A 17936-nucleotide genomic window follows, 5' to 3' on the forward strand; every position below is an offset into this window, starting at 1 on the left:
TGGTCTCAAACTCCTGGCTTCAAGCGATCCTTCCTGCCTCAGCCTCCCAAAGTGCTAGGATTATAGTTGTGAGCCACTGTGCCTGGCCAAATTTTTAATTTTTTTTACAGACAGGGTCTCCCTCTGTTGTCCAGGCTGGAGTACAATGGTGCCATCATAGCTCACTGTAGCCTCGAACTCCTGGGCTCAAGAGATCTTCCCACCTCAGCCTCGCCCTGAGTAGCTAGGACTACAGGCATGTGCCACCATGCCTGGCTCTGGCCCCGTTTTTATATAGGATCTGTGACCCTATAATAGCCATCTTCCCTGCTCAGGGGTGACAGCTACTTGCCAGCTTCAGTCTTCCTAAAGGCTTCGGGCCTTAGGCTCAGGGCTGTGTCTTCTCCATCAGACTGGGGCTCCCTGAGAGCAGGGTTGTGTCTTTACTGGTTGGATGTCACCAGCACAATGGGGTTCCAGGCATGACGTAGGCACAATACCTGGCTCAATACATATTTGTTACATCAATAAATAGTCAAGAGAACCAGACTTTCCCGGCCCTCTTGCCCGCTTCCCAGACCCCCCAGTGGGGAAGGAGAGCCTGGTGGGTAAATCAGTGCTCCTCACAGCCGCTCAGAGCGAGAAGCCCATGTGTGTTTCAGGTCAGTGTTAAGCCACAATTGCTTTTGATCTACTTAACTGTCAGCTCACAAAAGTTAAGCAAAGCCTCCCCTTTTCCAACATTAGTTGAGACAAAGGGAGCCCAGGCCACCCTCACTTGGGAAGTGGTGGCGTCCAGATATCAGGCCTCAGACGTAGCTCGCAGGACTTCAGAGTCTGGTGCGGGTGGCAATCTTAGAGGCAGTCTAGGCACACCTGCTCACTGTGGAAACGACCAGGTGGAGCCCAAGAGGGGAAAGTCACACAGTGAGGCAGCGTGCAGTCACGCCACGCGGCCAGAAAGGGGAGACAGACTCCTGTCCCCTTTGTGTCTGCCCGCCCCACCCCCGACCAGTCTGGAACTGATACCTGCCATCACGTATTAGCAAGCCAGGCAGTGAATGTCTCTTGGCCTCAGTTTTCACATCTGTAAAATGGCAGTGAATGGCACAGGGACATTTTAAGGACCAAGTAGGATAGTAGTTGTCTAATTTCTTGGAGAGTTCTGATGTGAGGGCACCCATGGTGATGGTTGTGAAATAATTCACAAGAGAATCCGAGTAAATCGGCCTTTCCAGTGTGGGCATGGTTCCCAGGCTCACAGTCCAGCCCCGTCAATGTTCATTCAGCAACCCACAGGTCAGCATTGATGGGGCACCTACTCAGGGTCAGGCACTGTGCCAGGCGCTGGGCATACTGCGTTGCCCCCTTTAATCTATTCCTCACACGGCACAGAGTGAGCCTACCAAATTAAAGTCAGATCCCTTCCCTGCTCTGCTCAAGCCCTGTCATAGCTCCCGTAGTACTCACAGTAACACTCAGTGTCCTGCAACAACGCCAGGGCCCAAGTGACCTGCCCACTAAGCTTTTCTGATCTCAGCCAAATCCTCCCCATCACCGCAGGGCCTTTGCACTTGCCATCTCCTCTCCCTGCAATGTTCTCCTCCTAGATATTGGCATGGTTCCATCCCCCTCCTCTTTAAGGTCATGACTCCCATATTAGTGGGCTCTTTCTGGATACCCTTCTGTGACATTTCAGCTATCAAATTACCTACTCTTCTTTCTAGCTTTAGTATGCTCCTGAATACTCCTAACTATCTAAATACTGTTTGTTTTCCTTTTTTAGGTAGTCTATTGTCTGTCTCTTCACTAGACTACAACCTCCATGAAGGGAGGGATTCTTGTCCATTTTGGTGGCATTGAGTCTGCAGTGCCTACAGCACTGTGGGGGCATGGTAGGTGCTCATTAAATATGTGTGAAATGAGTGAACAATGAGGACACAGACAAGATCCCTGCTCTCCTGCTGCCTGCATTCTGCCAGCAGAGGGCCTGTGGGGGTATGGGGTGAGGACGGAGCGTGGGGCTACAGGCCCTGGGTGACAGAAGTCTGTGGGGCCCCTTCTCTCCATGGGTGTCATGACAGGATTGCATTATCACTAGTCTTAAGCTGCACAATTTATAACAGGAGTTAACTGCTTACTAATTAGCAGCTGGAGCCATTAATTGGCTATTTGTTAGAGCCTGAATTAATAAACTGGTCTTTCAACGGGCCCATAACTCTCCCTGTTCCTCATCCCCTCCCAGCCAGCCTTCCCCCACCTGGCCAGAGACTGTCTTGCTCTGAGATTGAATCAATACCTGCCACTGTATGATTTTCAGAGACAATTTCCCTCGCAAGGCGACAACAGCATCCCGGCAAAGACTCTTCTTTTCTCGCCCTCTCTCCCATTGCAGGAGGCAAGCTGGTGGCAGGAAGTGATGGGAGAGCTTTCTAGTAACATGCTCCCACAACAAGCCCTGCAGCTGCCTGCTCGGCCAACGCCTGGCGCTCCAGTTCCCTGGCTGGTCACACAGCCTTTTAGTTGGCAGCTAGTTCCTGGGACCTCCTGGAGCCCAAGAGCTAGGATTTCTCTGAGGCAAAAGAATGGGGTTTTTCTCCAGAGGGAGGTGACCTTCCAGCATCTTCTGTTGGAACCCAAGACTTGGCAGCCTGGTGCTGACCACTGAGCCTGCAGAGAGCCTGGCCTCGGTTTGAGCCTGTTTGCCAGGACCCCTCAGGTCTAGCCATCTAGTTCTTACCCCCCGCACCCCCTTCCCGGCCCTCAACAGCCCGATTTGGGGTCCAGAGAATTGCTCTCTGTGTATGAGGTTCCCTTCTTATGAAAACATGACCAGCTACCCAGGCCCTTGCCTCTTTGACATAGAACGGTGGGAAAGAGCAAGGTCACTGAGCCAGGCTAACTAGGTCGAAGCTCTTGTTGGCCACTTGGCAGCTGTATGAGTCACTCAGTCTTTCTGTGTTGTTCTGTGAGAGTGACAGCCTGTCTCTCTTAGTTGTTATGAGGGTTAGTTAATACACGTGACAGTGCCTGGCATGTGGGGTCAGCTGTCATTATTATGACTCACATCTCTCAACATCTCTGTGAGATAGGGATCCTACCCACTTTACATCTGGGGAAACTGAGGCCTGGAGCGGTTATGACTGGAACGCAGGGCTGATGGCTCCCAAGTCGAGTGCTCTTTCCCTCCTCCCCGGTTGCCTCCCCTCCTCAGCACAGGGCTCTACCAAGGTAGCAGGCGGGCACACTTGGGGAGGAGACAGTGACGACTGAACTCACAGGCACATACAAACAGGCTGTCGAGGCATTTACACCGCATACAATTAGCTGCAGAGTATTCACAACTGGATTAGCTCCAGCAAATGTTCGATCCCAGCCTGGCTCCACTCTGGTCCTCTGCTCCCCCTCTGCCCCGCCCCTCTCCCATCACAGGTCTTCTCTCTGCTCCAGGCTAGTGTGTGTTCATAGAGGGTGGACTTGAGAGAAGGTCAGCTGAGTCAGTGGGGTTCCCTGTCCCCAGTAACTTACCCCAAAGCCAAAGAGGAGCACTTGACTGGTGTTTGAGGTTGGAACAGCCAATTGGAAAATACGAGGGCAGTTTCCCATGATGCAGAGAAGTGTTCCTTCAGCTCAGCGTGGGCAGAGCCAGGGAGAGCCAGAATCACTGCGATCACTCCCTGAGAGCTTCCTGGAGGAGGGGGCACTTCCAAGAACCATGCGATAATGGGAAGATGACAATAAAAGAAGTTACTCCTCATCATCACAAGCTCAATCGGGGTAACTTCTTTTTCAGAGTGGGGGGGGGAGCCCCTATCTCTGTGCGGCAGAATGTGATTTTTGTTCCTTCAGGGTAATGGTTGGGGGTGGGGAGTAGAAAGGATGGCCACACTGAGGGTCTCCTGGACCTGTGGTATCTGGACTAGGATGGGCACCATTCACTAATTCATTTAACAAATCTTCAGCTGGCGTCTACTGGGTGCACGGCACTAAGTTGGGTCGGGACTCCCTTATGCTGCTTTGAACCCATGGGGAAGGGAGGAGAGAAGAGGAGGGAGGGGATGAAGAGGACGGAGGGGATGAAGAGGAGGGAGGGGATGAAGGAGGCGCAAACACTTGGAGATGGGCTGGAGAATAGGTCTTCAGATGTTCTCCGACTTCTGGACTTCCGGAAGTGGACAGAAAGGGAGCTGAGAAGGCGTCAGCTGATGGAGTCCCCCCCATGCCACCAGGCATTTCCCGACACCCCCCACTCCCCTCCTGGCACTCAGGAGCACGTGCTCCTGAGCCACTAAACCCTGGATGGTCTGGAAGGAGGGACCCAGCAGAAGTGGGCCTGGGGAAGGGATAGTTTATTATTATTATTGTTGTCAGATTTATGTTTTAAATTACATGAAGAAAAATTAACCCTTTTTTGATGTACAGGTCTTCGAGTTTTGACAAACGCATAATGTCGTGGAACCACCGTCGCAGTCAGGATGCTGAGCGGTCCTGGGGAGCCAGAGGAGGATGGCTTGTAGTTCCCCGCTTGTGAGCTGCTGCGGTTGTCCGCGCCCCCACGGGCCGCCCCAGTACAGTCCCCGCGCACACGCGGAGATAAATAGCGGCGACAGAGGAGCAGGTGAGATGAGCAGGACCAGGTGGGGGGAGCGAGCGGAGGCCCAGGGGAGGCCCCCCGCCTCGCCCCGCAGCCCGCGCCCCTCCCGTGGGCGGTTGGGAGGAGCGCTCCCCCCTCGCCTGCTCCGCGAGGGCCGGGCCGAGGTAGCGGAGACCGCGAGTGCGGGACTCCCGCGGCTGCGGCGGGAAGGACGTGCGCCCTGGGCGCTTGGGGGCGCCTGAGGTCCTGAGGGGAGGCGTGCTGGGGAGAATGTGGGGTGTCCTGGGGGAGCGCTGGCCGAGGGGTTCTGCGGGCAAACCTGTTGGCAACCTGTGGGTGGCAGCAAGGGCAGGAGCTCTAAGCGCCACCTCTCCGCCCGCCGCTCGGCCAGCTGCGCCAGCCGCGGCCCCTCGCCCGACCCGGGGAGAGGCCCCAAAGGCCCGGGAAGGGGCGGGGGCTCGGCCGGGGGCGGGCGGCTCCCGAGCCCGGCGGACAGCGGGCAGACCGACAGCGGGCGGCCCAGCTCGCGCGCCTGCAGGACCCCCGGAGCCGCAGGCGCCCCGGCCTTTCCCTTGGATCTCGCCTCAGTCCCGCCTCCCCAAAGTACGAAACATTCACGAAGTGTGCGGAGCCCTGCAGGCTCGGGCTCCCGGAGCGAGCGGCCGTGCCCGCCCGCGAGCGTGCGGGGTCGGTGCGCCCGGCTCGGCGGCCGGTCTGCGTGTGCAAGGCGGGCGGGAGCGAGTGTGCGGGCGGCGGCTGCGGAGCCCGCGCCGAAACCCACGGCCCTCGCCACTGTCCTCGGGATAGATGGATCCATTTCTGCTTTCTGACATTTTCCTGCGGGGGGGGGGCGGGGGCTGCGGGCGGGAGGGGGGAGGGGGAGGGGGAGGAGAGGGGGGAGCGTGGGGGGAGAGAGAGGGAAAGAGAGGGGAGAGAAAAGAAAGCAGGCAGTCTGCTCCCCCAGCCCTGTTTTGTTTTCTCTAATTGGTCCTGGGGGAGGCGAGGAAATTGGACAGAGGCTGGGCCGGGCGAGCTGGGCTGCCTTTAATTGGCTCCTTTTTTTAACTGGAGGGGAATCAAACAGGAGAGCGAGCGACAAAGGGTGGGAGAGCGAGAGACCGAGCGCGGAGACGCGAGGAGGAGGGAGGGAGGCGGGAGGGAGGCGGGAGCAGCGCGGAATGAAAAGCTCCGAGGGGCGAGAAGGCAGCACAGCAAAGCCCAAGTTGCCGAGCGAGCGCGGCGCTCCCGCGGCCCAGAGCCCAGCGGCCGCCGCGCCCCGCAGCCGGCCCCGCCCGCTCCGGGCCCCCGCCGCCCGAGGCCGCCGGGCGGGGGCGGGGACGACCAACTTGGGGCGCGGCGCAGCCCCGCTCTCCCGAGAGCTCGGAGCCGGGAGCGCCGCGGCCGCGGCCAGACGGCGGGAGCCGAGCGCGGCGAGCGGAGGCGGCGGGCGGCGCTCGTGCCGCAGCCCCGGCCTGGGCGAGAGCGCGAATATTTTTCAAACGACTCAAACTTTCCTCCTTTCCCCGCCTTCCGGGGCCCCTCTCGCCCGGAATTGCTCTCCAGATTCCCGCGGGGCGCCGGGGTGCGATTCCTCCTCCGGGTTTGTCGGCGGCGCGGCTAACTTCGCGGAGCCGGGGACCCGCGGCGCTCGCGCCTCGGCCGAACGCAGCCCGCGCCGCTGCCCGGCTCCGGAGGGCCGGGGCCGGGGCTCCTTCGCCGCCGGGAGGGCGCCCAGCCCGGGCCCCCTGGGTCGGGCCGCTGAGCCCTCGGCACCCGCCGCAGAACTGGAAACAGCGGATTAACCCGAGCGGGGCCCCGGCCTCCCCGCCCCCTCTCCGCGGAGGGGCGTCCCCAGGGCAGGGAAACGACAAGTTTGTCAGTCGTCGGTGGCCTGTTGGATTCAAGCGCCGCCGCCGCCGCCGCAGAGAGGTCCCCGGCGCCCAGCACCCCGCGCGGACAGCGCTGGGGACGCGGGGCGGCTTGGCGGCCGGGCTCCTTGGGCCGGGGCGCTGGCCTCTGCGCTGGGCGCGCCGAGGCACCCGGGGCCGGGCCAGCGCCCCCTGCGTCCCCACGCGGGCAGCGGCCCCGCCGGAGGAGAAACCCAGGTCGCTACCGCCGCCTCTTCAGTCTCCTAGTCTCCGTCGCCGCCGCTGCTCTCGCTGTCGCCTCTCAGGGAAAGGGGGGCACACAGGGGCGTCGCAGGGCCCCCGGCGGATGCGCCCCCCGCCGCCTCTTGGGCTGCGCCGCCTCGCGGGGATGAAGCACCGGCCGTGAAGATGGAGGTGACCTGCCTTCTACTTCTGGCGCTGATCCCCTTCCACTGCCGGGGACAAGGAGTCTACGGTAAGAGCCCGCGTCCCGCTCCACGCTGGCTGAGCCCCGCGCGGAAACTTTGCAAGAGGCGCAAAGTGCGCGCTGCCGGGGTTTGGCGGAGCCCTCGGCCCGGACTCCGGAGTGTTTGCCCACGTCCCCGCCCTCTCCAGGGCGTGAGGAGACCGAGCTAGCTGCTTCCAAACACGGGGACCTGTCGTAGGGTCTGGCGTAAAGCTGGGAATGTCGGGGGGAGGTACCCACTTTCCCAAACCTTGCTAGGGGCGGGAATGACTAGGAACCCTTGAGAGCACCCAGTCGGCTCGAGAGACCCCGACTGACCCCCGCCCAGGGCTGGGGCAGAGACTTGCGCCGAATCCTGGTTCTCTCCTGGCTTGGCCTCCGAGTGGAAGCCTAACGATGCGCGATCCGGAGTTGCGCGCGGCTTGCTGGCGAGCCGGCTGCCGGCACCGTGGCGGGCGGCGAGCTCGCCGTCCTCGCTGTCGCTGCGGCTTCGCTTCCTCTGCTCGCTTCCTGACAGCCCGAGCGGATGCCGGCAGCCGCTGACTCGGGTGCCTGCAACCACGGCATCCCTGTCGGACCTTTCCAGTTCTTCCCGTCCTTGGTTCCCCGCTACAAAATGCCAGCCCACCTTCCTTCTCCCTGCGCGCACACACAGACACGTTCAGCCACCATCCCCAGGAAACGCGAACACGGCACGCGCCCATCGGGCTACGTGTCCAAACTCTGCCTCCTGCCACGCAGCTTTGCTCCTGCGTCCCCACGCCTTGCTCCTTGGCGCCAAGGGGGACTCTGGTTACCCCTTCACGCTCCCACCCCGTGGGTTTTCCCAGGGAGGGCCCTCAAAGCAGGCATCATCCGTTCAGGGTCACCCAGGCTCACCCCTCCCACAGTGCCTTCACCCCACAGCGGGGAAAGTCGGTCTCCCAAGGCCCAGTGGCTCTTACTTTGCCTTCTCCTGACTGCAGGGTGGTATTTGTAGGTCACTTTTTGGTGACATGTAGCTGGAGTGAGTAGGATTGTCTCCCCCTTTCTCTCTGGGGCGAAGGACCTAATGATTCCCCTTCATATCGGGGAGAGTTTGACCTGTTCTGTGTGGGGTGGCAGAGGCATTGTCCCCCGCTGCCAGCCTCAGGTGCTGGTGCTAAATGCTTCTTCCTGGAAGGTATCTGGTCTGTCTGCCTGGCAAGAGGAAGGGGTGTCCTGAGGGGTGTCTGGGAGGTGACAGGCTCCTGGCCCTACATAGCTAGCTGGCTTGGGCTTAATTCCCTGGTGAGGCTGGCCCAGGCATCTGGCCAAACTCTGCCTTTTAATTAGTTTGTGTGTCTCTTACTGCCTGGCCCCTCACATAGGCCAGAAATGGCAGGAAGGAGGAGGAATGCAGCCAGGACTGGGAGGGGATGGGTTGCGGGGAGGAGGCCACTGGATAGGTCCTGGAGGCTGTGGCCTCCCCAGGGCAGTGGTCTGGGAGTTCCTCTTCTTTCCAGGGTTTCCCTACAGCTCCACCGCTTCCTTAGAGGTGGCCTGAGAGGGGTGCAACCGAGGCCTTTGCGCCCTCACCACACCCAGGGCTCTGGGGAGCACGGAGAACCCTCGCTGTGGCTGCTGGCCTCCACTCCTGCCATGTGCTCTTGGGCAGATTGGGCAAACCCGTCTCCTCTAGCTTCTCCAGCCTTCCAGGCTGCACGGGGCCCCATCTTGACAGGCTCCTCTGGACCTAGCCTAGAAACCCCAGCCGTGGGGTGGGGTTGGGAGACAGCCTCTGTGGACCCTCATTTCAGAGCACTCTGGGGCCAGGATGCGGCCGTAGGCTTATCTGTACCCTTTTCTCTCTGTATTTTGTCCCCTCCTGCCTGTGCCCAGGTCCCGGTTGCTGTCACTCAGAGCAAATCAACGAGGGCTGGGCACCCTGGGGCCGACCTCTGGCCCTTGGGTGACATTCTTTCTACCTTTCCTTTGAGAGCTTGGCTTCAGGGCAGGTTGGGGCTTCAGGGGAGTTGCAGGGCGGGAGTGTTTGTGGAGGCGATGGAGAGGCGGGAAGATTAGTGTGAGGGGGGAGAGGACAGACAGCAAGAGGTCACCGAGTTTCTTGTGATGCTAGGAGCTTTGGCCAGACACAGCAGAAAGGAGCATCTTTGTAGGACCTGGACTGGGTTAAAAGAAGAGTTGAGATTAGTTCTTCTACCTCCCCGCCCCCATTTTTCTCTACCCCCAAAGCAGATGAGGTGGCTTGAGAGAGAGTAAGAGCAGCTGCAGGGGCCAGCACCCGTCACGGTGACTGGACATACCTTGGCAGATATTTGTTGAATGAAAGAAGACCTGTGGTTGGTGGGGGGGGGGGAGGTTGAGGAAAGGCTTTTTGAAATTCCTTCTCCCCAAGGAGTCTCTCTCGGACTGGGCTTCTGGCGGGGCAGTGAGGACTCTTTGTGGGTCTCTGCTTAGGGACAGTCATAGAGTCCTAGGCTGCAGCCCTAGAAGGGAGAAGAGGCTGGAAGCCCAGTGTTGCCTTGGAAAAGTGACAGTAGGTTTCACTCAAGGCACCCAAGAAAAATGTGTGCCTGGGGAGGGAGCCCCTGCCCCTCCACCTCCAGGCTCCTGTGGCTGAGGGAGGGGCCAATTAATGCAGCGGCTGAATTGAGGAGCCGAGAAGAGAAGAGCAGGCGGTGGAGGGAAAACCTACGGGCATTTGGCCTGAGACCAAACGCTGAGGCTGGTGGGAGGCAGGTGCCAGGAGCCCTACCCCCTGCTTCCTACTGAGGTCCACCCGTCCTCTGTGAGATCCACGTCTGCAGTAGGGCTGGGGAGGCCCTCTTAGTTTGGCCAGGTGGCTTTGTTCTTCTTTGGGGCACAGATGCTACAACAGCCAAGTGCTGGACCAGATGGTCCATTTGGAGCCAGTCTCCCTCCCTCCTCCCGATCTCCTGGCCCAGTTTGTTGTCTTCTGGGATGGATCTTGTAATCTGCTTTCTGGCAGGCTGGGGGGCTGAGCCGGCCCCAGAGGCCTAGTTCTGGGGCAAAGGCGGTAGCCAGGCGGTGGAGGAAGCATACCCTGCGTGTGGATGGCCTCAGAGAACACCCCCCTTCTGTCCCTCCTTCCTTTCCTCTCTCGCAGCAGCCGGACTTCCAGCCCGCGGCAGGTTGGTGGGATTCCTCTCCCTTACGAAAACACAACAAACCCCTGGATTATTTAATATGCAGAAGTGGGAATTGACATTATCCTTAAGACAGGTTGTTTGCAACTTACTGGTGGAAGTCAAAATATTTCACCAAAGGTGTCATCAGAAACTACTATCCTATGCTAATTTTTGTAGGAACATGAAGACAGATGTTGAATAATTTGACAAGAGCAACATAGCTTACAAAATTATCACCAAGTCAGGTTTTCTTCCCCTCCTCTGGGGAACGTGGAGAAGGAATTTCAGGAAGTGAGTCTCCTGGTGCTGTCTCCTGTGTGTTGATCTGGGCGTGGGCACTTGGGGTTTTTCACTCTTCCTGCCCCTTGCTCTGCAGCCGTTGTCCACATCTGGCTCTGAAAACTTCGGTTCCCTCAGGCTAACAGAAGGCTCAGAGTTTTCGTAATGTCCTCAAGAAAGTCCGCACTCTGTGCCTTCTTCCTTCCCAGTTATGGAGATTGCACGCGGGAGAGCGAGCGCCTTGTGTCTGCAATTGCAAGCTGTTTTGACAGCGTTGTCGTCCCTGCCCACGTCGATGTTGGCCCTTGAGCCAGCCCGAGGGCTCCCCAGGCCTTGCTGTCAGGCTGGAGGGCCCCCTGAGGTTCAGGGTCCTCGAGATGCCCCTCCCTACTATTATAGCCTGGGAGTCTGTGCTTCACGGATGGGTGGGGGCTCCAGGCGAGGGGGGGAGGCTGCTTAGAGGGGATTTTATTAGCCAGGAAAGCACTGTTGACGGAGCAGGCTGGGGACAGCCAAGAGTCCACGTGTAATTGGCCAGGCTTGGCTGTGAGCTGCTGGGGCCGGGTGGCAAAGCCTCATTTAGAGCCTGGTATTAGCTCTGCTTTGCTGGAACATGGAGGGACGGGTGGGGGGTGCGGGGGGCGCTCCGTAGGGAGAATGGAGGGAGCTAATCACAGCCGCCAAGGCCCAGCAAATGAATGATGCAGGAAATCAATACCTGGGGGCGGGAGTGGAAACCGGGCAGTGGTGCAGCCCCAGCTTCTCCCGGCTGCCCAGGAGGCAGGGGCGGGCCTGGGAGGAGTAAGACCCAGGCAGGAAAGTAGAGAACCCCCCCAGCTGCCTCCCCACCCCCAACTCCTGACTTCCATCTCTTCATGGCGGGGCTCACCGAGGTTGGGCCAGGAAACGCCCCACCCAGTGAAGACGGAGGACCTTGGCGATGGAACCTTGGGCCTCTCGGTCCTGGAAGAGCCCTGCCTTAGCCCCCACCTGCCTCTGGACAGGGGGCCTGACTAGGTCCCAGGTGCCTGGTGTGTGGGTGTGTACTAACTGCCTGGGGCCCTGCCCTGTGTGGCTGGCGCTGCCGCTCCAGATGTGGCCAGCAGGGGGAGGGCTTGGCCACCACATTTCTTCTTGCCTTTCTTGGGCTCTCGTGGGCCTCACCCTATCTGAGGTATGAGCATTATTCTAATTCCTCAGCCTGGAGCCAGAGGGGACTCCTTAGGGCCTTCTGGAGCTCCAGGCCTCCCTCCAGCTCCCACGTACCCACCGATGTCCCTGGGCAGCTGCCCGTGGTCAAAGCCACACTTCCTGTACTCTCAGCTCACCCAGGTCTTCCCTGGCCAGAGGGGCGGGACTCGGCTTAGCTCGTGGGCTAAGCTCCCCAGGGCTGTGTGTTGGGGATGCCGGGCTGAACCCAGGGCATGACTCCCTTCTGCATCTTCTTCCCCGTCATCAGAAGCGCCTGCTTTGCAGGCAGGCATCTGCTGAGGGAAGGTTCTAGGTACTAAGGGCTCCTGTGGCATTTAAATGCTGATATGGGAGGCAAGAGCACTGCTTAGCTCAAAGGAATGAATTTTTTTTTTTAAAACAATGGAATCTTATTTTCCCCCAGGTCTATGAGTAACACTATGAGTAACTACCATGAGTAACATGTGCTCTTTGCAAAACAATCAAAGAATACATAAAAGTATAAAGAAAGAAAGGAAAACTCCCTCAATAATCATGATGGTTCTTTCAGGCATCTTTTTGTGCAGAGAGGAATGAACCTCAGGAAGGACCTCTGGTTATAACGACAGTCCCTTCTAAGTGTGTAAGTGCCAAATGCCTCACCGAGCATTTTCATGCCTTCATAGCCTTTGCTTCCCATGACATTCTAAGAGGTTGGCATGTGCCAATTGTCCCCATTTAACAGATGAGGAAACTGAGGTTCTAAGAGTCTGTGACCTGCTCAAGGTTATACAGCTGTTAAGAAGTGGCTCCAAGACTTGATCCCAGTGCAGCTTCTGATGTGGGGGTAAGGAAAGCAGTGGGTTGCTCCTTTCACTCACCAAGCATCAAATATTTACTGAGCCGCTACCTTGAGCAAGACCCGGTTCTGGTCATTGGCAGGGCTCCTGAGATGAATGAGGTGGAGGGGAAGGGGAGCGGGATCACATGCGAGTTGGTTCCTGGAGGAGCTTGATAAATGCCACGTGACAAGGACAGATACAAGGCTGTGAGGATTTGAAGGGGAAGAAATTACTTCCAGGGCCTTGTGGAGGAGGGAGCATTTGAACCCACCTTGACAAACAGAAGTGAGGATTGAGGTGGGCCCCCAGGCGGACGGCACATGTGGCGAAGGTGTGGAGGAACTGGGTGTGTGGGGGGAGTAGTGAGTTGTTCGGTTGGGCCGGAGCATAAGTTGAAAGGGAACTGGGGCAGTTAGGGTTGGAATAGTAAAGCAATAATAATAAAAATTGCTAACATTGGCTATCCAGGCTGAGATCATGAATATGCACCATCTTCCTCAATCCTCACCATAACCTCTTGAGAAAGTCATTCATCAGCCCATTTCACTGAACAGTGAACTGAGGACTCAGAGAAATGAAAGCCCTCGTCCAAGTGGCAGAGCCGGACTTGAACTCAGAGCTGCTGATTGCAAAGCCTGGGCTTGAGAGGAGGGGGCTGGAGCCCTGGGTTTGGGAGAAGCTGTCAGGAGGGTGTGGAATTCCAGGCAGGGGAACAGCAGATGCGGAGGCCCTGAGTAGGAGCATGCCTGGGCTGTTTGAGCAGCAGCGAGGAGCCCAGTGTGGCTGGAGCAGAGTGAGCTGGGGCAGGGGAGTAGGAGAGGGGGCAGAGAGTTAGCAGGTCCAGACTGTTTGGAGCCTTGAAGGCCGTGTAAAGACTTTGGGTTTTATTCTGAGTGAGATGAGGGACCACGGGAGGGTTTTAAGCAGAGACGGTTCATGAACTAACACCTTTCAAATAGGATTCCCCTGGCTGCCATGTAGAGAATAGATTGCAGGTGGGTTGAGGGTGGGAGAAGGGAGCCAGTGAGAGACTGCTGCAACAGGCAGGAAAGGAGACTGTGCCGTCATTAGGCACTAAATGTGTATCGGCAAGAGCTCAGGCAAGGGATGGAGGCGGAAAATGCTCTCGGGTTTAGAGTTGGGAGACGGGGCCCACAGTGATAACAGGTCGTGAATAAAGCCGCTGGAAGTTGGACAGGTTTGGGGCAGTGAAGTAGTGAAGAGTCTCAGTTTTTGGGCAGAAACCTGGGTCTGAACCCCAGCTCTGCCCTGCACCAGCTTGAGAGTCCATGAAGTTCCTTGTGCTTTCTCAGCCACGGCTTCTCCACCTGTCAGATGGAGATAATCGGACTTCACCGCAGGGCTTACGAGACAGTGCTGGGAAGCCCTGAGCACATGCCTGGCACTTAGCAAGACCTCAGTAGATAGGGTCGTTTTTTTTTTTTTGAGATAGAGTCTTGCTCTGTCACCCGGGCTAGAGTGCAGTGGCATCATCTTAGCTCACAGAAACCTCAAACTCCTGGACTCAAGCAATCCTCCTGCCTCAGCCTCCCCAGTAGCTGGGACTACAGGCATGCACCACCATGCCCAGCTAATTTTTCTATTTTTAGTAGAGACGGGGCCTCGCTCTTGCTCAGGCTGGTCTTGAACTCCTGAGCTCAAGCAATGCTCCCGCCTTGGCCTCCCAGAGAGAGTGTTAATAAATAGTTTTAATGAGAATGTGAACGCACGTTTGAACTTCTTGGGATTCTGGCGCTGGGATATCTGGAAGGGACATTGGCAGGCCAGGTAGGCATGAGCATGGGTGCTTGAGAGAGATCAACTCTGAAGAGGTGGATTTGCACATCTGGATTTATGTCCACAGAATGATGTGGGTTGAAACCATGAGGTGGAATAAAATTGCTGAGGACGAAAGAGTAGAGAGAGAGAGAAGGACTGAGCTGAGGCCAGGGCCCTGGGGAGCACCAATGTTTAGGAAGAGGGAGTAGACCTGAGAGGGGACATGGACCTGAAAGTCAGGACGGAGTGCGTGGGAGGAAGAGCTGTTGTCTGAGTAGAGGAGGGGACAGAGAGGAAAGGGCCTTGGGAGCTGGGAGCTCTGGGCAGCTGCAGCACAGGGTGGGGCTCCCAGACCTTCCCGTGCACGGGACTCCCCCAGGGATCTTGTGAAAAGGCGCGTTCTGGTTCAGCGGGGCTGGGCCTGGGCCGAGATTCTGCCAAACCCAGATTCTGACAAACTGGGTGACGAGAGGCTGGTGGCCCAGGGATCGCACTTTGTACAACAAGGGCATAAAGGAAGAGGATTGGGCTCACGTGGCCAGACCGGTTGGAGGGCCAGGTGGGCAGCTTGCTGCCTCCGAGGGTCCTTGCACAGCAGCCTCACGTCTCTGGGCCTCAGTTGCCCTGTCTGGAAGGCTGGTTCAGGCACGCCTACCTCTTGGAATTACAGAGAAGCCCAAGAGTGACAGCACTTTGTAAACTCTAAGGTGCACTATGGGGACTCTGTTTCACGAGAGCAGAGGGGGCGGCAGGCAGATGGCAGGGAGCTCCGGGCGTGGGCGGCATGTGGAAGCAGGAGGTGCAGGCTGCGCTTTTGAGACATGTGGCAGGCCAGGGAGGGCTGGAACGGAGTTCCCGCTACCCGAGCCCGGCCCTTTGCCTGGGAGAGGCTGGGGCTGCAGGGGTGGGTGGTGGCTTGGGCAGCCCCGAGGGCGCTTCGAAGTTTCCACCCAGGCTCCTCTTGGGTCCGTTCCAGTCCCAGCAGCTCAGCTGGGATACCCTGATTACCTGGAGGGTTGGTAGCCGTGCAGAGAAGCGGTTCTCAGCCGCGGCATGGCAGAGCCACCTGGAGAGCTTCTTAAACAGCAGACGCCGGCCCCGCCCCGCCCTCCTGCATCAGACACTCTGCAGGTGGCGTCAAGGCATGTGTGGTGGCAAGAGCTCTTCAGCTGATGCTCGGGCACAGCTGGTGTAGACGGGGCATCCGCATGAGTCAGGCCAAAACAGATGTCTTCCTCCCTTGGGCTTTCTGAGGGCATTTCCAGGTTTTCCAGGTCACTGCTCAAGCTTAGTTTCAACCAAGCTCGTCTGGACCCTGGCGTCTTAAAAAAAAAAAAAAATCCTACTTACTACTTTTTAAAATCCGAGCAGGGAGGCTTTCTACTTTAATGGTGCTAACTGGAAGTGTAGGCCAGGAGCTTGGAGACTGCCCCCTCTCCTGGCTGCTAACCAAAGGATTTCCAGTCCGGAGCCTAGAGAGGTGGGGACTGCCTCAGAAATACAGATTTCATTTTTTTTTTTTAAAGAGACAGGGTCTCGCTCTGTCACCCAGGCTGGCTTGCAGTGGCACAATCAAATGCAACCTCCATCTCCTGGGCTCAATGCAACCTCCATCTCCTGGGCTCAAGTGATCCTCCTGCTTCAACCTCCTCAGTAGCTGAGACTACGGGTGCATGCCACCATGATCCTCCCGCCTCAGCCTCCCAGAGTGCTAGGATTGTAGGCATCAGCCACCATGCCCAGCCTCTGTTACCTTTTGGAAATGTGGCCCTTTTGTTTGTTCTCTTCCTCGTTTGGTTAGGAATAAAGTGAAATTTTCAGAGCTGGAGTGCATAGTAGCAATTCAATGTAAAACAAGCACATATTTAATGAGTGGCTATTGCGTGTCTGGAAGGGGGGTGGGTACTGGCTGCAGAGGTGAATGGCACCTGCCCCCGAGGAGCTCACAGCTGAGAAAGCAGGCCTTTCCAATGCCCTTGCTTTCCAGGTGGAGAAGCCAAGGTTCAGATTGAGTGACTTGCCCAAGGCCCTACAGTGTGCAGATGGTGGAGTCAGGATTTGAACTCAAGCCTGCCTACTGCCAAGCTGAGTGCTTGTCTAGTGCCCCAAGCGTGAGGTTCCTGAGGGCACTACCTGGCAGATTTTTGTTCCTCAGCCTGTGGTGTGGCGGATGGGTTGGCCCATGGGAGCAGCAGGAGGACCCCGAGTCCTGCTGCGGGAATCACATTCCGTTGCTATGACAGAAACAAAGAGCTGACTACAGAGGCTTCAGCGAATTAAGGTTGAATTTCTGAGGTCTAGAGGTAGGCTCTCCAGGCTCCTCTCAGTTTTTGCTCTGCTCTCCTTACTGTGGTCGTTCTCAAACTTGGCTGTACATTAGAGTAACCTGGGAAGCTTTAAAAAAAATCCTGATGTCCAGGTTGCACCTCATGCCAATTAAATTGGAGTGTCTGGGAGTGCAAACCAGGCATCAGCATATTTTTTTTTTAAAAGATTCCCAGGCGATTCCAATGTGCAGCAAGGTTTGAGAACCTCTGCCTGAGAAGATTTTGCCTCAAGGTCACCAAAGGGCTGCTGGGGCTCAGCCATCGTGCCACATTGCAAGCAGGAGGAAGGAAGGGACCTTTCAAAGGCAGGCCTATCAGCTGAGCTGGCTTCCTCTAAAGAGCTCTCCCAGAAGTCCCTTACGTCTTACTGGCCGTTCTTAGCTGCAAGAGAGGCCGGGAAGTAGTCTTTTAGATGGGTGCATTCTCACGTAAGCAAATATCAGGGCTCTGTTAGAAAGAAAGGGGGTGGACACTAGGCAGATAATGATCGGTCTTTGCCACGAGTCCCCCTCACGGTCAGTTGGCGTTTCTCGGATGAGAAGGTTCAGGCAGACTGAACCACCACCCTTCTCCTGCCCCGCCGTCCGCTGCCAGCTCGGGGGGGAGGGGGGGGCTCTGGTTGCTCCGAGGGTGCCCAGAAGGGACCTTAGGGAAGACGAGACCCGGAGCAGAGAAGTGACTGGCTGGACATTCACGGGAGGGTCCTGCCAGCTTCCCGTCTGCCAGTGCCCACACACGGTCCGCACTTCCGTGGGGTCGTTCGTGTCCACTGTTGGTTCCTGTCTCCTCCAGCAGTGTCTCCTTTCAGTCCCAGCAGCCAAGAGCTCTGTGGGCCCGGAAAAAGCAGCCTCCTGCTTTTTGGGAACAGAAGTGGAGGGGCGGTGCCCGAAGCCACCGGCCAGAGAGTCCTGTAGAGGCCAAAGGCGCGTCTTTCTGCCGCTCAGCAGGCCCACGCCCACACCAGACCCCAGACTCCCCTGCTGTTTGCTCAGCGTCTCGGGCCCTTCGTTTGGGGAAGTTCTTCTCATCGTCTGACCTTATTTCAACCTGTTGTGACAGCCTCTTGTCAGAAAGGTTTAGGCCTCTGAGCTGAACTCGAATGTCTCCTGGGCTCTGAGACACTCCCCGGATAATTCTTTAGAAACTGTTGATGAAAGCACTTTCCCCACCTCTCAGAGGGGTATTGGGAAGGGAGAGGTGGGGAAGGAACTGAATTTCTGCTCTCCTCTCCTTGCGTTTGATTCTGGTGCTCCAGTGAAATGCAGGGGGACCTCGGGGAGGCTAGTCTACCTTCTGGAAAAATGCGGAAGTCCACAAGGCAAGCTGAAGGCCTGTGACTCCAGGTGCCAGCGCAAGGCTGGGGTTCACTACTCTCCTTTCCATCACAAGACCACAGGGTAGACACAGAAAAGGCCATGAGGAGGGGCACAAGGGTATGGCAAGGAGCGAGTTCAGCTGCCAGCCAGTGGCCTTAAGTGACCCAGAAGCTGATCTTTAAACT

General features: G+C 57.6%; 1 protein-coding gene across 1 annotated transcript in view; it reads left to right on the forward strand.

The window, feature by feature from the left end:
• Nucleotides 1-6709: 6709 nt before the first annotated feature.
• The window catches only part of MDGA1 (MAM domain containing glycosylphosphatidylinositol anchor 1), a 54634-nt gene continuing 43407 nt past the window's right edge, over nucleotides 6710-17936 (forward strand). The window contains exon 1 of the mRNA XM_012746922.2: nucleotides 6710-6916. Within this exon, the coding sequence (XP_012602376.2) occupies nucleotides 6850-6916 (67 nt within the window). The 5' untranslated portion in view covers nucleotides 6710-6849. The remainder of the gene's footprint in view (nucleotides 6917-17936) is intronic.

This window comes from Microcebus murinus, chromosome 5 (assembly GCF_040939455.1).
Source record: "Microcebus murinus isolate Inina chromosome 5, M.murinus_Inina_mat1.0, whole genome shotgun sequence".
Classification (NCBI taxonomy): Eukaryota; Metazoa; Chordata; class Mammalia; order Primates; family Cheirogaleidae; genus Microcebus; species Microcebus murinus.